General features: G+C 40.3%; 1 protein-coding gene across 7 annotated transcripts; it reads left to right on the top strand.

Annotated features, from left to right (window-relative positions):
• The first annotated feature begins 854 nt into the window (after positions 1-854).
• On the top strand, positions 855-18,941 carry LOC103390916 (catenin delta-1). Of its 7 annotated transcripts, XM_008326983.3 has the most exons (21): positions 856-1,009; positions 6,994-7,117; positions 8,346-8,507; positions 10,209-10,277; positions 10,364-10,755; positions 11,881-12,162; positions 12,254-12,494; positions 12,582-12,804; positions 13,264-13,456; positions 13,577-13,694; positions 13,787-13,940; positions 14,184-14,201; positions 14,494-14,562; positions 14,830-14,957; positions 15,154-15,304; positions 15,391-15,583; positions 15,660-15,868; positions 16,091-16,132; positions 16,220-16,287; positions 16,483-16,585; positions 17,345-18,939. In XM_008326983.3, exons 3-20 carry the CDS (start codon positions 8,349-8,351, stop codon positions 16,540-16,542), a joined length of 2,769 nt encoding a protein of 922 aa, XP_008325205.1. In that variant the 5' UTR covers positions 856-1,009; positions 6,994-7,117; positions 8,346-8,348; the 3' UTR covers positions 16,543-16,585; positions 17,345-18,939. The 7 variants fall into 7 exon arrangements, with proteins under 7 accessions (XP_024918678.1, XP_008325205.1, XP_008325207.1 ...); XM_008326985.3 differs by lacking the exon at positions 14,184-14,201; XM_025062909.1 differs by lacking the exon at positions 8,346-8,507.
• The last annotated feature ends 601 nt before the right edge of the window (positions 18,942-19,542 follow it).

Genomic DNA, 19,542 nt, shown 5'->3' on the forward strand with positions numbered 1-19,542 from the left:
TTGTGCGTTTCTGGTTTTGAGGTCATTGCTCAAAATATTTTATGATTTTGTGGTGACATTTACCCTCTTCTTTGGTGTAGTTTGCTAGTACAGTGGTACAGCTTACCAGCAGAGGAAGAGGTCTGGCAGACTGAGGATCAGCCTGGTCCTGGGAGGACTCCTTAACACTGTAAGAGAATATTACCAGCCAAGTTATCGTCCCTGTTGGAAAATCTGTCACATCTTCTGCAGGACATTATTACATTACATTACATTACAGTACATTTAGCAGACGCTTTTATCAAAAGCAACTTGGAATTTGAGTCAGTCAATCAACAATCAAGCTACAGTAAACATACAAAATAAAAGAATACATAAATAATAATAAATAATTAATAGAAAAGGTACAGATATAGCGATACTAGGTCATAGAGCAAGAAGTAAGAAGCAATAGTATATCATAAGAATGTGTCATGAGTAAGTCATAAGGACAGTAGGTCATGAGTAAGAAGAGGTGACATCACACACATCATCACAGTTTTGACCATGTCTCTCATCCAGTCATGTTACATGTTATCTTAATATTGTTTAATAATAATAATAATAACAGTAGCAATAACATCAATAATAATCATACCTTTTTTAGAATAATCATTTTAATATTTGCGATTAGTGTGCAAATGATGTCTGCTCCAAAAATTAAGGTATTTAGAATTGCTCCTTTTTTACTCGCGAATGTCAAGCGAAATATGTGAGTCACATTTAACCTCGTAATGCGGCGACCTTCCTCATTTTGGTGCAAATTAAGATAATTCCATTGTTGTCTGAATGTAAGATTTGTGCGCGCGCCGTTATTACGGTAGAGCCCGGCCTGACCCCTCCCTCTCTTTCATAGAGAGCTCGGTGATGTCGCTCTGTCTTTAACAAGCTTGACCCAGAAGCAGCAGAAGGAGGGGGACTAGAGGGAGAAACGCGACAGAAGATAAAAGCCCTGAACAGTCTGGCATCGGGACTGCGTTTCAACGAACAGGTGGGTGAAACATATAAATGTTTCTAGTTGAGTGATACAATTAGCTTCGTGTTGGTTTGCAATGATTTTTGTTTCCCCACACAGATGTAGTGATTAACTGTGACTGCAGCGTTGGCAAGGAGTGGTCACATCGACACATCCGAAGCTAACGCTAGCTGTTTCAAGGCTCTCCCAAAGTTTGGTCGTTAAACTCTGCTGCGTTTCGGTTTGATGTTTGATTCCACGCCATCTATTTTTTAAAAAGGCACATTAAAACAGACTAAACCAGTCTGAATGTGTTTTTAAGGGCCATTCGACTGAATGTACGCCAACGTCAGTTCTTGTCGGTTAGTCGTCGTTGTTGCTAAGCTAATGCTAGCATTGTGGGTTATTGTGATGCTAACCGAATAGGCGAGATAAAGAGGTCATACTGGTGCTTATTCATATCCAACGTTGTCCTCTATTTGTCAAAACCCGCCGCCGAAATTAGATCATGTCAATTGGAGTAATTTTCTATCAGCGTGTTGTTTGCCAGTGCGTCGGTTTAAGTTCGTTTCTACATTCCTTTGATCTATTATAACGTTTAAAATAATTTAAGAACCTTGTATTTCTGTTTTAAAAATAGGTTGCTGTGTAAATGGCGCGGTTTATAAAATGCTTAATTGGAGTGCCTGCCATCAAGGAGAGGTTTTTTTTGTTTTTGTTTTTTTTGTTTGTTTTTAAAAAAAGAAACGATCGAGGGGTAATGTCAACGTAACCGCCGGGCGGGTTCACCATCCCTGTGACCAGCAGCAGCTTCGGTTTCCAGCTCGCATACATTAACAGTGGACTGACCTAGTTCACACTACTGTTGATGTAATGTCTCATTAGTAATAGTCTTACTGGAAGCAGTATTGTTTTTTGTTTTTTACACAATCGCTACGCTTAATCGCTACGACCTCAGAGAGAAAAAATCATCATTTGTAACAGTTACAAGGACAAGTCATCTTATCGTTGCCTAATAGATTACTCGTTCGACTTTATTTGATCAAGTAATGTTTGAGTCGATTTATATATATATATGTATATTTATATATATATATATATAATGGAAGTTCTGTTTTATGGCCTCATTGAGTGCATGAGCTAATTGCATTGTCATTACAAAGCGAAACACTGGTTATATGAACATTTTGAAGTTTTGCACACATGTAATTTAAAGTAGTTTATTGCTGATTAAATTTAGAGTTAAGTCGTCAACAGAACATTTTTATTTTATTTACTAATTACATATTCACTTTATAATATACAATCTTTGTCAAAAAGTTAAATAACATTTTAACACTAAGTTATTGTAAGCAGATTTAGGTCATTGTTAAAGAAATGCTTTAAAATAACATTACATTTTTTGCCTAATTATTAGCTATTTACCTACTTATTTGACTAAAGATTTGTGCGGGTTGTATATTGGGTCTTTGAGTCTGTTTTAAGGGTGGTGGTCCTGCAGTACTGTAAGTCTGGGATTTAGGGGTTGTCTGCCTGTGAACCTGTTGGGTGGGTCCTGTGTGAACTTGCTTTGGAAAGAAACAAATGCGTGGGTGGGAATAACTGTCAACCTGAGTGCGAACAAGTAAACTGGCTTTACTCTTGTAAACATTGGTCACACACACATGCACATATTACAGTGTAGGGTAGGACTGTCTTATTAGTGCTTTGTGATATGTTTATATACTATATCTGTACACCACCGTTTTAGTATTGTTAGAAGCTAACCCACATGAAACAAACTAGCAACAACCTTTAGTGGCTACCATTAATTGTTGACAGCCAACAGATTGCAACGGTCTGCTCTTGTAAGGTGTTAAAGTTAATCCACAAAGGGTCTTTGTTTATCTGGTTGTGTGTGTGTGTGTATGTCATTGCGTGCATCAAGAAGATGGTGTGTGTGAATGTGTTACCAGGTAAGTGGATCAAGAGTCCAAATCTTCAATCTCATTACACGAAACGCTTGTCTTAAACCAAGAACAGAGGTATCACACTGACATGTTCACATCTTTTAGTTTCAGTTTCCTGCCGATGTGAGAACAGATGTTCACCCAGACGGTGTAGACAGTGTTGTTTGACTCTGACTTTTTTTAGCTAATGGCAGGTGTAGGGACTTATTGCATTACACAGACGTTTATAAAGTCAACAAAGGCTGCACTGTGAGTTACATATGTGGCTCATTGCAGATGCCTCTGACCAGGCTTAGTGAGTCATGTTGACTGATGACTCCAGAGGCAGATGGAGATATGTGACTGTTGGTGTGTCAGGGTACTATCAGATGTTGGACGAATTGCTGACCCCAAGGCACTGTTGACATTTTGATTGTTTGGCACAGTGATGTTTGAGAAGCAGAATTTGACCCTGTGTGCTTTTTCTCCACCCATCCTTAAAAGATTTGAAAACAAAGATAAACAACTTTGTTTTTCATCCTGTTGATAATGACTTAATTATGCATGGACCCTCTGTACATGGAAGGAGCATTAGTAAGTTAAGTCTTAAATGGGATCAGTGTGCGTAAAATTGTTGTTATGCTTGGGCAAATCTTATCAGTGTGATTAGTCTTCCTAAGTAAATTGGAAAATATAATTTAGTCTGATTTTCAAGATGACAAAACAGTTAGTTAAATGCAGTAATTCTTTTTAGGTTAGGGTTTTTTTTTTACTAATCAAATCCTGTATAATTGGGTTTTTACAATACATAAAATAACTTACCATAAAGATATCTGTTGTGAAAATGTTTAGAAGTGTGGGAATTGATTGAAACATAAGCAGAACTGAAATTAGTGGATGAAAAACTATATCAGCAACGTAGGAAGTGGTTTGTGGTCGCATGATCAACGTATTGACCTTCAGGGGATTTTCACCGCAAAATGTTGGTAATGGAGAAAACCATCCATGTGTGGTTATTAAAGCATATCCAGTAGTCTCCTGTGGTTTGTGTACAAACAGTTCTGAAAAGAAGATGTCTCTGGTGTGCCATTGTGGCTGCCGTGTCGCTTTACGCTTTACTCATTTCTAGTGTCGGATCCATAACATCCTGTTTGTCGGGAAGCACACAGGAGGGGGGGAAAGGGAGTGGAGTCAAACGAAACTCACCGGTGGCCTTCAAGGCAGAAACAGCTGTGAGGGAGAGGGTGATGGGGGCAGAACAGAAGTCATGAGTGTGTCAAGAGCCTCAGACTCAGCCGACACACACACACACACACTCAAGCCACATGGAATTAAATGTGTCTAACCACGTTGTACTTGCTCTGAAATGTTTTCTCACACTTGTGTTCATGTTCTCAGTTGCACAACCTTCTCATTGTTCCAACATCTCTGACTGACAGCTGTGAATTCCCTTTAATGACTTTGGTTACCTAAGACTATCGTATACCTATGTAAACCCATAAAAATCCCTTTTTATATATGATATTACTGTCTGTATTATGTTTCTCATGCTTATTGTAATATACGATTGATCATTTACTTAGGTTCGGCCAACTGAGGTCTGTTCATGTATTGCTAATTCAGTCTAAGGTCTAATTCAGTATTACCTCTCTAGTCAACAATTGTTTTTAAATGTGCTTAAAAAACAAAGCAGAAGTAAAGGATAAAAACCCATTAGAGTAGGCATTTATCTCAGTTCTACACATTTTAAAATCCTGTTTGAACAAATGTGAGTTTAAAAGCTCTGATGTTACAAAAGACAAATGTGTACAGAAATGTCCTTTGTGTGTCTCAAATTAATTTGTTTTATCAACATATTGAATTGGTTACGTGATATTTCTAATTTAATGTTCTCCTGAAACGATTTTTCAAATCAATACAAACACCAAAAAACTAATCAAGTTTATTTAAATTATATTGAGTGATTTCTGTAGTTGACTAACAAACTAAGCACTGGCTTTGTTTATCTACTGGCAAAAAGGGGGAACTGAGGTTGAGTTGCACCTACAGTGCCCTCTGATTGGTAGAAGATACATTTAATTTTTAATACATAATTGGAGCTGATGCATGTTAGTTCCCCCAACAGAACACATGCATGCAAACACAGCCTGCTATGTTATTAGGTATCAGACCAGTTTGTTAAGTAAATGGCAGAAATAAAGGGGCAGTGTATGTTTTATTTAAATTATTTTCAAATCAAAATTAAGCAGCTTTTACAAGCCAGGCTACATTTTCAGCTTACTTGCTAATAGCTAAACAACATAACTGTACTGTCCTCTTCTACAGTATAATTAATAAATTAATAAATTTTAAGCAATGTAGTCTTAAGATCACTGGATGTGGTTGTTGTGAGCTGATATGCTAACAACAACCACTTATTGTTTTATTATGTTAAAATGGATTATTGCCTCTGTAGGAATTTGTCTTCTTCTATAGATTAAACAATTAATGAATTGAAATTGCTCTTTTGGGGTCTTATTTTTGGATTTCTTTGTAATGGTGACACTATGAGTCTTGCTCCTTTGTTTAGTTTAGTTTGTCTGACACCACGGCCTCTAGATGATCCTCAAAGTTGTTGTAATGCTATGAGTGGGTGGGCTGATGTGCTGAAATGGCAGCGAAGGAGAGAGGGAGACAATACGAAGGATGAATGTCAGGAATGCTAGATCAGCTTTTATCTTTTATTCAACACTTCTTTCCTTATCTCAACCCCCCACACTCTGCAGGCTCTCTGCTTGTTTTATTTGCTTGCAGTTCTCTGGCAGTCTCCCTGTCTGTGTGTGGATAATACAAGCTCTGTACTTGCTATGACCATATATAGGCATGTGAGTTCTAGGACAGAAGTTGGTGAGTGGCTCAGGTGGGAGGTTATGGCTCTGAGGCGTCACGGCTACCTAACAGAGTCTATATGTGTTGAATATGACGTCATGTCTTCCCGTCAGCCGGCCTTATTACTCATGCAAGTTCTGGATTTATACATTCCTTTGTCTTCTGAAATACACTTCAGCCACTCCTTATGTTCTTCCTCAGCAGGCCATCCCACTTTCCTCCCTCTTTTCCCACACTAGACACACCCCAAAGTGTTTTTTCTTAATAATCGCAAATCACTCCTAAGTCCTGACATTTCTGTGAATCATTCATTTGACAAACATCCAAATGTAAATGCACCCTCTTCATTTTATAAGTCAAATCTCAAGTAGATGTTGTAATTCTCCAACAAGGAGATCATAATGTCTGCACAATCAGGAACAGGTGAAACAGGGCGTCACCCGATCATCTCTTACTTTGAACTTGTTAGAACTTTCCTGTTCTTTTAACATTCAAACTGAGCTTGTGCACAAACATGCCTGAAGTGTAAATGCTGGTGTCTGTTTAGGGTTTAAACTAATGTTAAAGGCCGTTCCTCTGCATGTTGTGTTTGTTGGGAAAGACGAGGCAGAGAGAGACAGAAATTTGATTGCCCCTCCTTTACCTGGTTCAACCGGTCAAGTCAGTGTTAGTGTGTGTGTGTGTGTGTGTGTGTGCGCGCGCGCTGCTGTTTGTCAGTTAAAAGGTTGTACTAAACAGATAAGAGGATCTGAGTCTCCACTTGTTTGGCTCTGATATTAAAAGGTATTTTGTCAGATCACAGACAAAATAACCATTGACCTTTTGGAGGAAAGATAAAAGTCGGTTAGGCTGAAAGATTTATAGCAGTCAAAAGGAAGATTATGGCCAGTGTTAGATAAAAACAGACTGGAAAAGGTTAATACTCAATTTGGATAAGAAACATTGAAAGGCTGTTACTATCTGTCTCCTGGTACTGATGATTAGTACCGAGGCTGCAGGTTGCTCATGAACACAGCCCAGCTCACAGCTGTATGCAGCCCAAATGTTGAGTAAATACAGGGTGTGTCTGAAGCCTCGCTGTCTGTGCTGTTTTTCTGCTCACAGAGCAAACACGATCTTATTACCACACTTGTATGGTATTCTCACCATGTCGCTGCTTTTTTAGACAGGTGCCTTCACTAAAACGTCTCCTCCATATTCCCTCCACCTTCTTTCTGCCTGCAGTTTATTCCTCCCTATTTCTGGCCTTGGTGTTTGGGTGAACTTTTACACATGAACAGCTAGATCTCATCTTCTGATCTCGGTGTGACTTCTCACCTCTTCTGCCAAACGACACCCACAGGTGAAGGTGTGTATTCCTGTTTTTGTGACTCAAATGTTTAGCATTCGTGCTGAAACTGGCAGTTGTTGTCATAACTTAGTTTCCTATTAAAAAGTCTCACATTGTTACAAAAATTACACAGAACACAATTGTCAGTAATGACCTCAATATCTTGGAGGCTAAACCTTTTAAAGGTTTTAAATTATTATTCAGTCATTAAAAAAACTTCCATTTATTTTAGCATCTGATTAATGGCTTTGTTTTTTGTCCCTGGGTGAAGTTAATGAAGGGAAGTGTCTGGTTCTTCTGCTGAGCTTCCTTCTACCATTTTTAAGTTCTTCCTGTGTGAACCAGGTCTTATCCTCTTTATTATTGGAGCTGCTGTATCATCATAAACTGACTTGCTGATTTGTGGAAAATATGGAAACACAAATCAAAATGATGAGATCACCAGGAAAAGCAAGGCTTTAGGTCAAGCTGGTTGTTGTACTTGTGGATATTTAAAACTATATTTTTCAGACTTTTTGATTAGCGTCTTGTTCAGTCCTTGTACAGGCTTCTTATTTTCAGAATAATGTTTCCTTTTCAATGCAAATGTATCTTCCTGTAATATCCAGTAGGGAGCAGGAGAACAAAGAGCTACTTCCAAATGATGCATAACATTGCTGTTCAAGATTATTTTGCAGCACAGCAAAGTAAACATGTAATTATGCATAAACTTAAATAAATGATGTTATACAACAGGGCACAGAAGATCAGGGAAGGCAAAGTTTACCTTCGCTGTTTCACTCTAACTACTGTACTGCGGTACAACCATATGACTGTCACACCCAGTTTTTAGAGCAAGTGGCTATTTGCAACAATATGTGACAGAAAAAAATCCACGTTTTATCAGTGAGATTAAAACTGATCAGCGGGATCGAGAGGGTGACTTTGGCTCATGTCTCTATTGTTTCATCCAGCCAGATGAGAGGGATGGAGATGGACTTTTTAAAAGCTGTTTGGCTCCTTATTGTTACTGATTGCTTTCCAGAAACGAATTAAAGTGTGAATCACTGAACCATATTAATCAGGACACAAATTAGTCTCAATAACATCAACCCAGATATTTAGGCTCTCTCCCTTTTGGTTTAATGTGTATAAAAAGGTGTGTTTGTTTGTGTTAGATACCCTCCCCCCGTGGTGTAGTGTGTTGTAGCTATGTGTACAGAAGTTTCTAATGCCCCCTGCCCTCTCTAACCCTGGGGCTGTTTAGTGTATGGAGCAGTGTGAGAGCGCAGCGGCTCTGCTGGAGTCGGTCAGAGAGCAGGAGGTGCAGTTTGAACAGCTGACCAGGGCACTTGAGGAGGAGAGGAGGAGAGTGGGCCTCTCTGCCACCAGCCCCTCAACCCTGGGGCGCCCCCTCCCTCACACACAGGTAACACCCCTCCATCAGAACCCACCATTCCCACCCATAGAGACCATTCTCATCCCATCTTCCACCTTTAATGCATGGATCATGTGGATCAAAATCATCGTTTCCACCAAATCCCCGCTTCATTTTCCCATCGACTTCAGCCATTCTCCCTCTCTTCTGCCTGGCTTCCTCTCCACCAGCAATTTTGCCTGTACCAGATCATCAAGTGTCTTTGTGTTTCTTACATATGTCCGTGCTCACCTTCAAAAATGCCAGTTTGTTCCTCCTGATGGTTAATGATGCTGAACATGCCCGAGTTGGTCGTCATCCAAGGCTTTCAGCGTGTTTTCAGTGTCACTCACTGGCTCCTCTCACACATGCCTTTCATCAGCTAATTCTCTGGAATCTGTCATTTTCTTCTCTGTTCCAGCATGTCATGTCTCGTCCATGCGGTTCTCTGTCATGCATGTGTCACATGCTTATGCATCCAGTATAGTTTTGTTATGAAATTCAGTCATTTTCTTTTTAAAATTTTTTTTTTAATTATACAAATGTTTGATTTGTTTCACTTGCTAGATATTTGGGTGTCAATCATTGACATGTGAACAACTCTATTCTGATTCTTTTAAGGATGATTCCTGTTCTGTAATCCTTTTTTATGCTTAAGAACTAAAAGACAAATGGATTATTTTTTTTTAGGTGATTGTGTGAATGAGATTTAGGTTACAGTTTTACAATTTGCAGTTGAATGTAGTAAAAAACATTCTCACCTGAATATTATATTAACATTTACTCATTACTTGTTTCAGTTCATTTTGATCTGTGCTTTTTTTGTTTTCAAGTAGTCTTGAGAATCCTCATGACATTGGGAATGGTTGACCTAAAGCACATTTTAGTTGACATTTTATGCTGACGGAGTGTAATCTATTACTTGACCCTCCGAAGGGCTCACTGACATAGATGCACTCTTGTGCTGGTCTTTTTGAATCCTGAAAGGCACTGATAATAGATCAGCATAATCAGCTATGAAGAATAACAGTGAAGAATAGGGTGTTCTTTAACCTCGTGCTGTGTGGATGTTGTTTAAAATGTACAAGGTTTAAACATGTGATTTTCCGTTACAATTACTAAACTGTGTGGGAATTAAATTATATTTGAGGAAGATTCAGCTGCAGAGGAAGTGTGCCCTTCTCCCTTAAAGCATTTCCTTTTTATTTTTGAGTTACTGTCCTTCCTCCTTGTAAACTTGTGCAAACTAATGACCTCCCTTTTCTGTAACAAATCTGGAGTCTTTCAAAAAAAATTTAATCACCTTATCTTTCACTTGTGATTCATTTCCAAATAATTAGCCAGAATTAGAAGTGCTGTTGCGATTTGATACCAGCATTGTAAACCAGCATTTCTCAATAATTTGCTGGAATCGATTCAACTTGTATAGAGTGACTGTCTCACTGGGGTGTGGAAAAAAGCCCTCATGGGCCTCAAATGTTTAGTGTTCTTGGTCTGTAAGTGACTCACAGACCAAGAACATGCAGAACATGAATCCTGTATCGTCAGCACTGAATGTGCATCAGCAGCAGTAATATCATCTGGGTGGTTATAAAACAGTAGACCGTTCTGGCTACTGGGAATCGTCGAAGTCTCTCTTTAATAACTTTGCCAGTAATTATTATTGTTGGGATCATATTGCAATCAAACTGCTTTTCTCACCTCTCTTCCTAGAACGGGCGTTTGGGGGATGCAGACATAGAACGACTGAAACTGACTGACTCGTATATAAACGGCACACAGGTGTGTGTTTTGTATGAGGTTTAAAAATGTAATCACATATACACTGGAAGTGCCAGAAACCGTAAAACTGTGTGTGTCTGCTACAGTACAGGATGGTGGACCCTGCACACGGAGTTGTGGACGACAGCTACACACCAGACGATGACTCCCAGGAAGTGCACTCAGTTTTCTCTGATGAGGGAACCGCACGGCGGCCAGAAGGTTCTCTCCCTCATATGAAGAAACCAATCTCTCGCTCTGTCATGCCATCAGACTCCATGTCCATTGATGGGGGCTTGTCCATGTCTGGTATGGGCGGTTACAGCGCCACTCTAGACCGTCCTTACAGGCCACCTGTTGCTGGGGACTACCCCACAGCCACAGTACCCAGAAATTACCACTACGGTCCAATTGGAGGATACGATGACTACCGTGGCGGCCCGCCGTCAGAAGCATATACCAGTCTGAGCAGAGGATCGCACATGGATGACCGATACAGGTACAAGACCTCCGGAGCAATATGATGACTGTGGTCCATGTACTGTATTAGTATTAGTCCAAGGTCCATACAACCTGTTTGACTAAGTGCACATATATATTTGATAAACTTGACATTACAAAGCTGTTATGAGTACGGGTAGCAGTGGTAGATATTACATTTATGCTTCTAACGGAAAAGCATTTTGTATGTTAATGTTAACGGTTGCTAATCTAATACCAAGACAAAACAAAGCTGCTTGAAAGTAGGTCTCCAGATGTCATCTTTGAGATAAAAGCTGGTTAAATGTGCTGCATGTGTATAAACAAGTTTACAACAGATGATTTATTTTTCACAGCTTGTGTAATACCATGAACTTCCTTGGTGTTAGGCATCATACACATGAATTCTGTGGCCACAAAGCTGTAATTTACTTGCACTGATCATTTGGAGGCCACAATTCAAAGTATTTTTTTCATTGTCATATTGTGGCCTCTGTAATCTGTTTTTGTTTTCTCATGTGGTTGATAGTGTGTGCAGGTATTTTGTGGGCCTATCTGGAAAGTCATTACTGCACACAATACTCCAAAGTATTCTTTTGTAGTTCTGCTTCTCCAGCACCTGTATTGAGCAAATGTAATTATTAGGATTAGGAGTGCTCATGGTATTGGTGGTAATTCCTCATGTGGGGAAATACCCACAAAGCTCACAACTGTCTGTTTATCTCTGGTCCTGTTAATGCATTTTGGTGTTTGCTCTTGGACAACATCCTAAGGTGATGTTACACTGCCCCCATGTGTTAAAAGGAGCACGCAAAAAACGTAGGATCATAGTTTAGGAATTGAATAGTTGAATGAAAATGTCTCAGTGATTAGTTAAATATTATTGATCTGGTCATGCTTGTTTCTGTTTTGATTTAGATGTGTTATGTTAATTGTTTGTTAAAACCAAAAACAATGATAATGGTCCATGCCACAAAATGAGTCATTTTTTGAAAAATTACTATTCCCAGATTATTATAAAAATCATTTAAAAGTGAGCAAAATATTTTGCAAATTATTTTTCTATTTCTTTATAAAATCTTGGAAACAGAGAGTATACCTAATCTATTGTTGCTGTTCCTCCCTTTTGTCTCCCGTCTCACAGGCCAGTTGATGGCTACAGGACTCTAGACTCTGGCTACCGTGCCCCAAGCCGTCAGCAGCTTGACCCTTATGCAGCCCAACCCCAGGTCAGCAGGGGGATGAGGGCCTTGGGATCAGCGATGGAGATGCGTTACGGCCATGGCCATTACAATCTGGAGGATGATCAGCGCAGCGTGGGATATGATGACTACGGAATGGGTCCCCCGCCCATGCATCCTGGAGGCTATGGAACCATGCCACGTCTGGGGGGCGGCCCTGGAGGCATGGACAGGCGGAGACTTAGGTAAAGAACAAAGACTTGGCAAAAAGACACGGAAATGCCAGTTTAGAACTGACTTGTCTAACAGTTGTTTCTCTTTTCTGATGATCTGCAGGAGCTGTGAGGACACTCTGGATGGCGACATGGGCGGTGTTGATCCATATACCTGGGGGGTTCCTATGACAATGGAACGGGGCAGCATGGCATCACTAGACAGCACACTAAGAAAGGCTCCTCCCAGTTCCTGGCGTCAGCCTGAGCTGCCTGAGGTCATCGCCATGTTAAACTACCGTCTGGATCCTGTCAAGACCAACGCTGCAGCCTACTTGCAGCATCTCACATTCAAAAACGACAAGGTATGGATAAAATTCCATCTTAATGCAAAAGCATATAAAAACATATCTGGTTGTCAATCTTTAAAATGAATTTATCTTTTCTTCTAGGTTAAGTCAGAGGTGCGTCGCCTAAAAGGTATCCCATCCTTGGTGTCAATGCTGGATCATCCCAGCAAAGATGTGCATCACGCTGCCTGTGGTGCATTAAAAAACATTTCATACGGACGGGACCCAGACAATAAGATCGCCATTAAGAACTGTGATGGAGTTCCTGCTCTGGTCCGGTTACTTAGGAAAACTCATGAACAAGACCTTACTGACACTATCACAGGTACCACGAGCCATACAATACCACTGCTTTATTATATTTTTTATTCTTGTATTTTATTAGGTTCTGCAGCTTTAACCTATTATCTCAGATTTTTTTAAATGTATTAATTTGCTATTACAGTTCATCACTTCTAAACAATCTAATTCAGAAACAAAGAATCACAGTGTCGTACAAAACGTTCACATTTGATTTCCATGAGTAAGCTATGAGTTGATATCATGAACTTAGTAAATGGATTTGTTGAAGATGTGCAGGAGAAACGTTTGCACATTGTGCTCCCTAAAAAGATCTTATTAAAACTGCTTTAAAACTTAATTTCTGGGACTCGACCTCAAGCCAGACTTTAATTATAAATTAACACAAATCCAACATTTATAGACTTGTCGTTGGCTGCATTCTTTTAGTTTTATTACATGGGTAGTGATAGTAAAAGTGGGGGTTTTTTTGTGGTCATTGCAGGCACTTTGTGGAACCTCTCGTCACACGACTCTGTAAAGATGGAGATTGTGGACCACGCCCTGCATGCCCTGGCTGATGAGGTGATTGTTCCTCACTCTGGTTGGGAGCGAGGCAGCAACGGTGCGGATGAGAGCTGCAAACCACGCCATCTGGAGTGGGAAACCGCCTTAACCAACACTGCTGGCTGCCTTAGGTACTGAACGTTACTGGCCAATAAATGGAAAGAGAAGAATGTTAACGGAGTAGACGGAAATATTTATTTTGAAAAGCTAACATGCAATTATGCTTCTGTCTTCAACCTCCTTTCCGATAGGAATGTGAGTTCAGAACGCAGCGAGGCCAGGCGGAAACTGAGAGAATGCACAGGATTGGTTGATGCACTCATGTACATCGTCCAGTCACAGATCAATCGCAAAGATGTGGATAATAAGGTACTGAAATGCCGTGCATTGTTTCAAACAAATACTTTTATTCCCTTTTTTTTTGTCTATGCATTTAGTTAATGTTTTGTTTTGTTTTTTAGCTCGTGGAGAACAGTGTTTGCCTCCTGAGGAATCTGTCCTACCATGTTCACCGTGAAGTCCCTGGCTGTGAACGTTATGTGGAAAGCGCGCCCATTAACCAGGGTCCACCCTCCTCTAACAAAGGCGGCTGTTTTGGTTCTCGAAAGGGCAAAGGTCAGTGTTGATAATTATAGGTTCATGTTTCTTTGGTGTTTTAGGGATTTGCTTCTGAAAGATAAATAGGTGCTGGTGGGTTGGTGCTGTGTGGTGTGGGAGGCACCTGTCACTGTTTTTCACACTTTACAACCCTTTTCCTTCCTCCCTTTTCTCTCAACCTCCTTTCCCCTCTTCCTCCACCACCTCCCACTTTCTTTTACTTTCCTCTTTATCTCCACTTTCTTCTTTTCCTGTGTTTAGATGAGTGGTTTTCCAAAGGTAAGATTGTTTCTTGGTGTAACTTTTGGTAGAAACTACTGAATGTGCTATATTTTGTTTTTATTTTATTTTAAAAAAAAGTGTTTTTAACACATGGTTATAATTCATCTCCTATCAAATTTCACTGCATGCCTAAACTGCTTGCGTCCTTAATGGCATGACTTCACATTATCACCTAACACTGACAGTGGAGGACTGACTTTGACAGAATGTTCATCTCAACCGTCATCATCATCATCTCTCGTCTGTCATTTCTTATTCTCATGTTCTGCTGTTTTCTAACAACCTGCAGGAAAGAAAGACGGAGATGATGGAAGTGGAGATCAGGTGGATATTCCAAAGAGAACAACACCAGCCAAAGGTAAATAATAACTTATTTTTTTATACATAGTTCATGTATCAAACATCAGATTATATAGAAACATGCATGGATTATATAGTTAATTGATCATTTTTAGAAATTCATGTGAAATCTGAAACCGTAAGTAAATGTGGCATAAATGTCTAATGCTTAAATCCAAACTGTTATTTCTGCTGTGTTTTGCTGGATAGACTGAAAGTTTGCCAAAGATTTTCAGTTCAGTTCTTGCATGTCTCAAACTCCAGTTTTCCTCTGTTTCGACCTCAGGTTATGAGCTGTTGTTCCAGCCAGAGGTGGTTCGTGTTTACACATCGCTGCTCAGAGAAAGCAAGAATCCTTCAGTGCTGGAGGCTGCTGCTGGTGCCATCCAGAACCTGTGTGCTGGACGATGGACCGTTAGTACCTTTTATACATAAAGAAAATCGTGTCATTACAAGTGTTTCTAAGACATTTGACCTCCACAGCAATGTAACCACTTGACTCGTCAGCTCTGACAATTATCTCAAAAACAGCTCTTATCAAGTTACTATAATGACACTGTTGTTGGTGTAAAATAACATTCAATATTGCCTCCATCTGCTGCTCCTCTAGTACGGTCGATACATTCGAGCCACTGTGCGTCTGGAGAAGGGTCTCCCCATGATGGCAGAACTTCTGGCACACGGCAATGATCGTGTGGTCAGAGCAATGGCGGGAGCCTTAAGGAACCTCGCCATTGACAACCGCAACTGTGAACTTCTTGGTAAGAGAAGAAGATGATCTACATGTTCACTTTGTATAATTGCGTGAGCAACTTTTAAGTAATTGGCTTCATTTTCCCCTCTGTAGGTTTGCATGCAGTGCCTCACCTTGTGGCCAATCTGCCTGGTGGCCAGAGTCAGTCAGGTCGAAATCTGTCAGAGGAGACCGTTGTGTCTGTACTGAGCACGCTCGCTGAGGTCCTAGGCAACAGTCTGGAGGCGGCAAAGACACTGCGGGCATCACAGGGCATTGAGAGGCTGGTCCTTATCAACAAAGATGGGTAGGTTTGCATTTCATGTTGTTCATGTTTACATCTAAAGAATTCTGTAGTGAAATATTTCTCTTTTTATCCACAGTAAACGTTCGGATCGTGAGGTGCGCGGGGCAGGCCAGGTGCTTCAGCTGGTCTGGGCCCACAAGGAGCTGCGTCGGCCGCTGGAGAAAGATGGCTGGAAGAAGACGGACTTCATGGTCAACCTCAACCCCAACAGCAGCACAACCAACGGCCCGAGCACCCGAGCTAATGGCACCTATGAAGACAGCACCACACCACTGCTGGACAGAGGTTTGTGCCACTGTTAGGCTCTATTTATTTTCGGCAAAAAGATAACTGTCATATTATGTTGTTTTAGGCAAACTGAAGCTAAACAGTTAAAAGCCAGGCTTCAATTTTGTTGCCAAGTGATTTCAGAAAAGGCCACTGTTATGAACTGAATTGAAGCTCCTCTGTATTGAATGAGTTTTTTGAACTAGTAATATAAGAAATGTTTCATTTGCTGTGTTACAGGGGAGAAGAGAGACATGATTCCCCTCAATGACCTTGGACCTGGTCCGTTTCACGCATCATCACCACCTTTACTTAAGAAGAATTCATAGATTACATATGTATTGATCTGTTGTATTACTATTTTAACAGAGGCTTACCATACACTGGACCAGAGGGAACGAAGACACACTCTGGATGAGACCACAGACACTTTACCGGTAAATAACACACCCACACAATGACTCCCAGACACGAGCTTTGTTCATATGACTAACCACAAGATCTCCTTCAATTTTATCATTAATTGCTGACTTGTACAAATCTTCACAGTTAACTCACATTTTCCCTTTTTCACACTCACCTCCTCACCCTTCTCACCCCTCTTTGTTGCTCTTTTTCTGGTTGTGTCTCAGCGAGGGGTGTATGGGGGCAGGAAGGGCTCCCTGCCTTTGTTGGACTCCTACGATGGTTAGCCCTCCTCCCTTCCCTTCATTCCCCTCTGCATGTGACAGCATGGTACGTTCAGGTGACCTCCTGTCCTGCTGGGACTCTTGAGCTCTTCCTCTTATTCTTGTTTAATCTCAAACCCTCTGTCATACCTGGTTTAAGGCCTTATTACGACTTGGCACTGGGTTCAACTCTGAGTGACCTCATGGTGTGTGTGTGTGTGTGTGTGTGTGTGTGTGTGTGTAGCTTTAACTACAACTGTTCACAACCTTTTAAAAAAAAACGTTTTTATTAAACTACGCACTTAAATGGATTTGAAATCTGCCATAACTTGGAAATGTCTTAAAGCAAGCCATTTTACATTTTAACCACTTGTGATGTCACAGTGTGTCATTATAATGAAGTGGGCCGGCCATGTAGTGGTTCATTATCATTTGAAGAGCGAGGCACAGAAACCACCCAATCAGAAAAGGCAGTTAAACAGGTGTTTAAAGAATCCAGCTGTGCTCAGTCTTTCGAGTTTTGTCGACCACAGCATGTCACTAACATTTAATTTTAGACATCAAGGAATTATATTGATTTTCATAAACTACCAAAACATGTTGTAACATAGATACAAAAATAGTATTTAACAGTGTTTTTTTTCTCATTATAATAATTTAAATACTCACTTTGAGAAATGCGATTTTGGTGTTAATGTGTAATGTAGTCAGTGGCTTTTTATTTTTTTTATTATGAGAGTGAGAGAATACAATATTCCTGCAGCAGTCCTTCAATCCTTCAACTGTGAAATCTTTTATCTCTTTTTTTTTTTTCCCCCTTCTCCAGAAAAACTGATCGACTGCATCACTCAGTCTGGGCCACCCCTGCCCTTCCACTGCTACTGAGGAGAGAAAACCCACGCGCACAGACTCTCTCCCTCTCCCCCCCGACCCCTCTCTTCCTCCCATTGCCCTCTATCTCCACACAGCCGGGATGAGAAGATGAGAGTCGGCATCCAAAGAAAGTGGTCGTGTTGCAGGCAGAAAATGTTTGGTGCAGCACAGATACGGATCTGTTATTTTGGGGTTTCTTTCTTTCTTTTTTTTTCTTTTTTTTAACAATTCTTTCAAGTGTAGCAACAAATATCTATATATATATAATATTCTGTTTTAAATTATAGTTCTGTAACGGCAATCACCATTGTTGACAATCATTTAAGTCTGGTGTTGTCATCCTGCTCGTTTGTTTCCTCTTGATCTACGTCTCGACGTTTTTTTGATAAATCTTGTCTTGGTCGACATGTTGCTGCCAACACCCGTATCCTATAACGACGAATTTGTATGTAGTCTTCTATGTAGGGTATATACTGTATATAAAAAGAAAATGGGATGACTGCATTAGTTTTGGCGCATTTATTTAAATTGTCTCTTGGCGGGGCTCGTTTGGAGGTTTGACCAGTGAAGTCCTGTAGATGGAGAATGTTTATAGAGGAGTTATTTTCATGACTAGAGGTATTTTCTCTCTGTTGAGACGAGCTAAGGCAAAGACCAGAAGAGTGTGTATATTTGTCATACAGTGAATCTGTGGCTCTGTGTGTGTGCGTGTATTTGGTAAACATTAATACGGACCTTTTTGAATAAATGTGATTGTTTGTGTGAGAGTGTGTGTATGCATGGAACAGACCCCTGAGATCACACGTTGATTATTTAATCAGGTTGTTTTGTCTTTTTATTGTATGCACCAACTTTTTTTATTATTATTAATTTCCTGGTTTTATGCATCAACTTCCCTTTGTTTGATACTTTAATTTGTTTTCCTTCCCCCGAAGGAAGGAATACCAACACAGTTTCATCTCCTGATTCAACCTGAGAAAACACACGCAAACACCACTAAACACCCAGACCTTCTGCTTAAGAAACCATTCCTTTTGCTTCTCCTTAAGGATATGTTACACATCAGGAGGTCCTGTATGGACAAATACTCTACAGACGTACAAAGGAAAATCACTACATGCTCTGGATCTTAGCTAATGGGAGGCGTCAACAGTCACTCAGAGGAGACTCGAGTTTTAACTGACAGATTTTGGAGAGAAACTAATGTGGGAAAATTTCAAGTTTGGTCAACAAAGCACATTTTCATGACTAAGTTTTGTACTTTTCTTCTGCCTGGTGTTTTATTTGGGGCTTTTTACATGGGAGTGGTATGCAATTTTTTTTTCCATTTGTAGTCTCAGTTTTACTTCTGTTTTAAAGGCAAAAGAGACCAATCATCTTTGTGTTTTTTTTTACTCTACCGACACAACATATTTGTACTGTTGCCTATTCGTGTAAAGTTTCGATGTACCATTCATATCTGCCTTGGCTCTGAGAAGTTGCTTTTTCAGTGAAGTATGTAACTGGTTATACTGTTTTTTTTATAAATAAAGATCTTTTCTTAGACAAGATTTTGGCCGTGTGTGTGCTCGATGCAGCTGGATTCTGTACGGTAGATAAACACATCTAATTAAAGACGAGCAGCCTGTGTGGCTGTCTTGAGTAATTTCATCCCCGTGCTCTTGTCCAGGCCAAGCACACAAACACTAAAACTATGTCAAGCACTCTGTCCTTACTGTGGGCATTCACGTTTTCATTCACAAATTATCAAGGCTTATTGTCGGTGAGGATCACAGACCTGGCTGTGAATGTTTTGGATGCACTACAACCACATTCATGTCCTGCACCGATTTCAGGTCTGCATTTCTCCGTGCGGCTTATTAACTTACACACATGATGAGCGCTGAGCGCGGTGTTGACATTCTCAGCCTTGCTGTTGTCTCTGGTTACGCACTGAGACTCATGCTGACAGGAAAGAGCTGTTCTGTGCGTGTGTGTGTGTGTGTCCACCTGTGTCAGGCCCAAAACCTCTTAAAGGAAAGCAGGAGGGTTCAACCAGGACGTGAAGATCTTTCTGTTTCCAGTATTCAACTTGTGTAAAAGTCATCCCAGCAGCAGCTGTAGGAACGCAGATGCTTTAAGTGTGTGTCAGAGTGTGAAAGTCTGATAGTA

Source organism: Cynoglossus semilaevis, chromosome 15 (genome assembly GCF_000523025.1).
Source record: "Cynoglossus semilaevis isolate Cse_v1.0 chromosome 15, Cse_v1.0, whole genome shotgun sequence".
Classification (NCBI taxonomy): Eukaryota; Metazoa; Chordata; class Actinopteri; order Pleuronectiformes; family Cynoglossidae; genus Cynoglossus; species Cynoglossus semilaevis.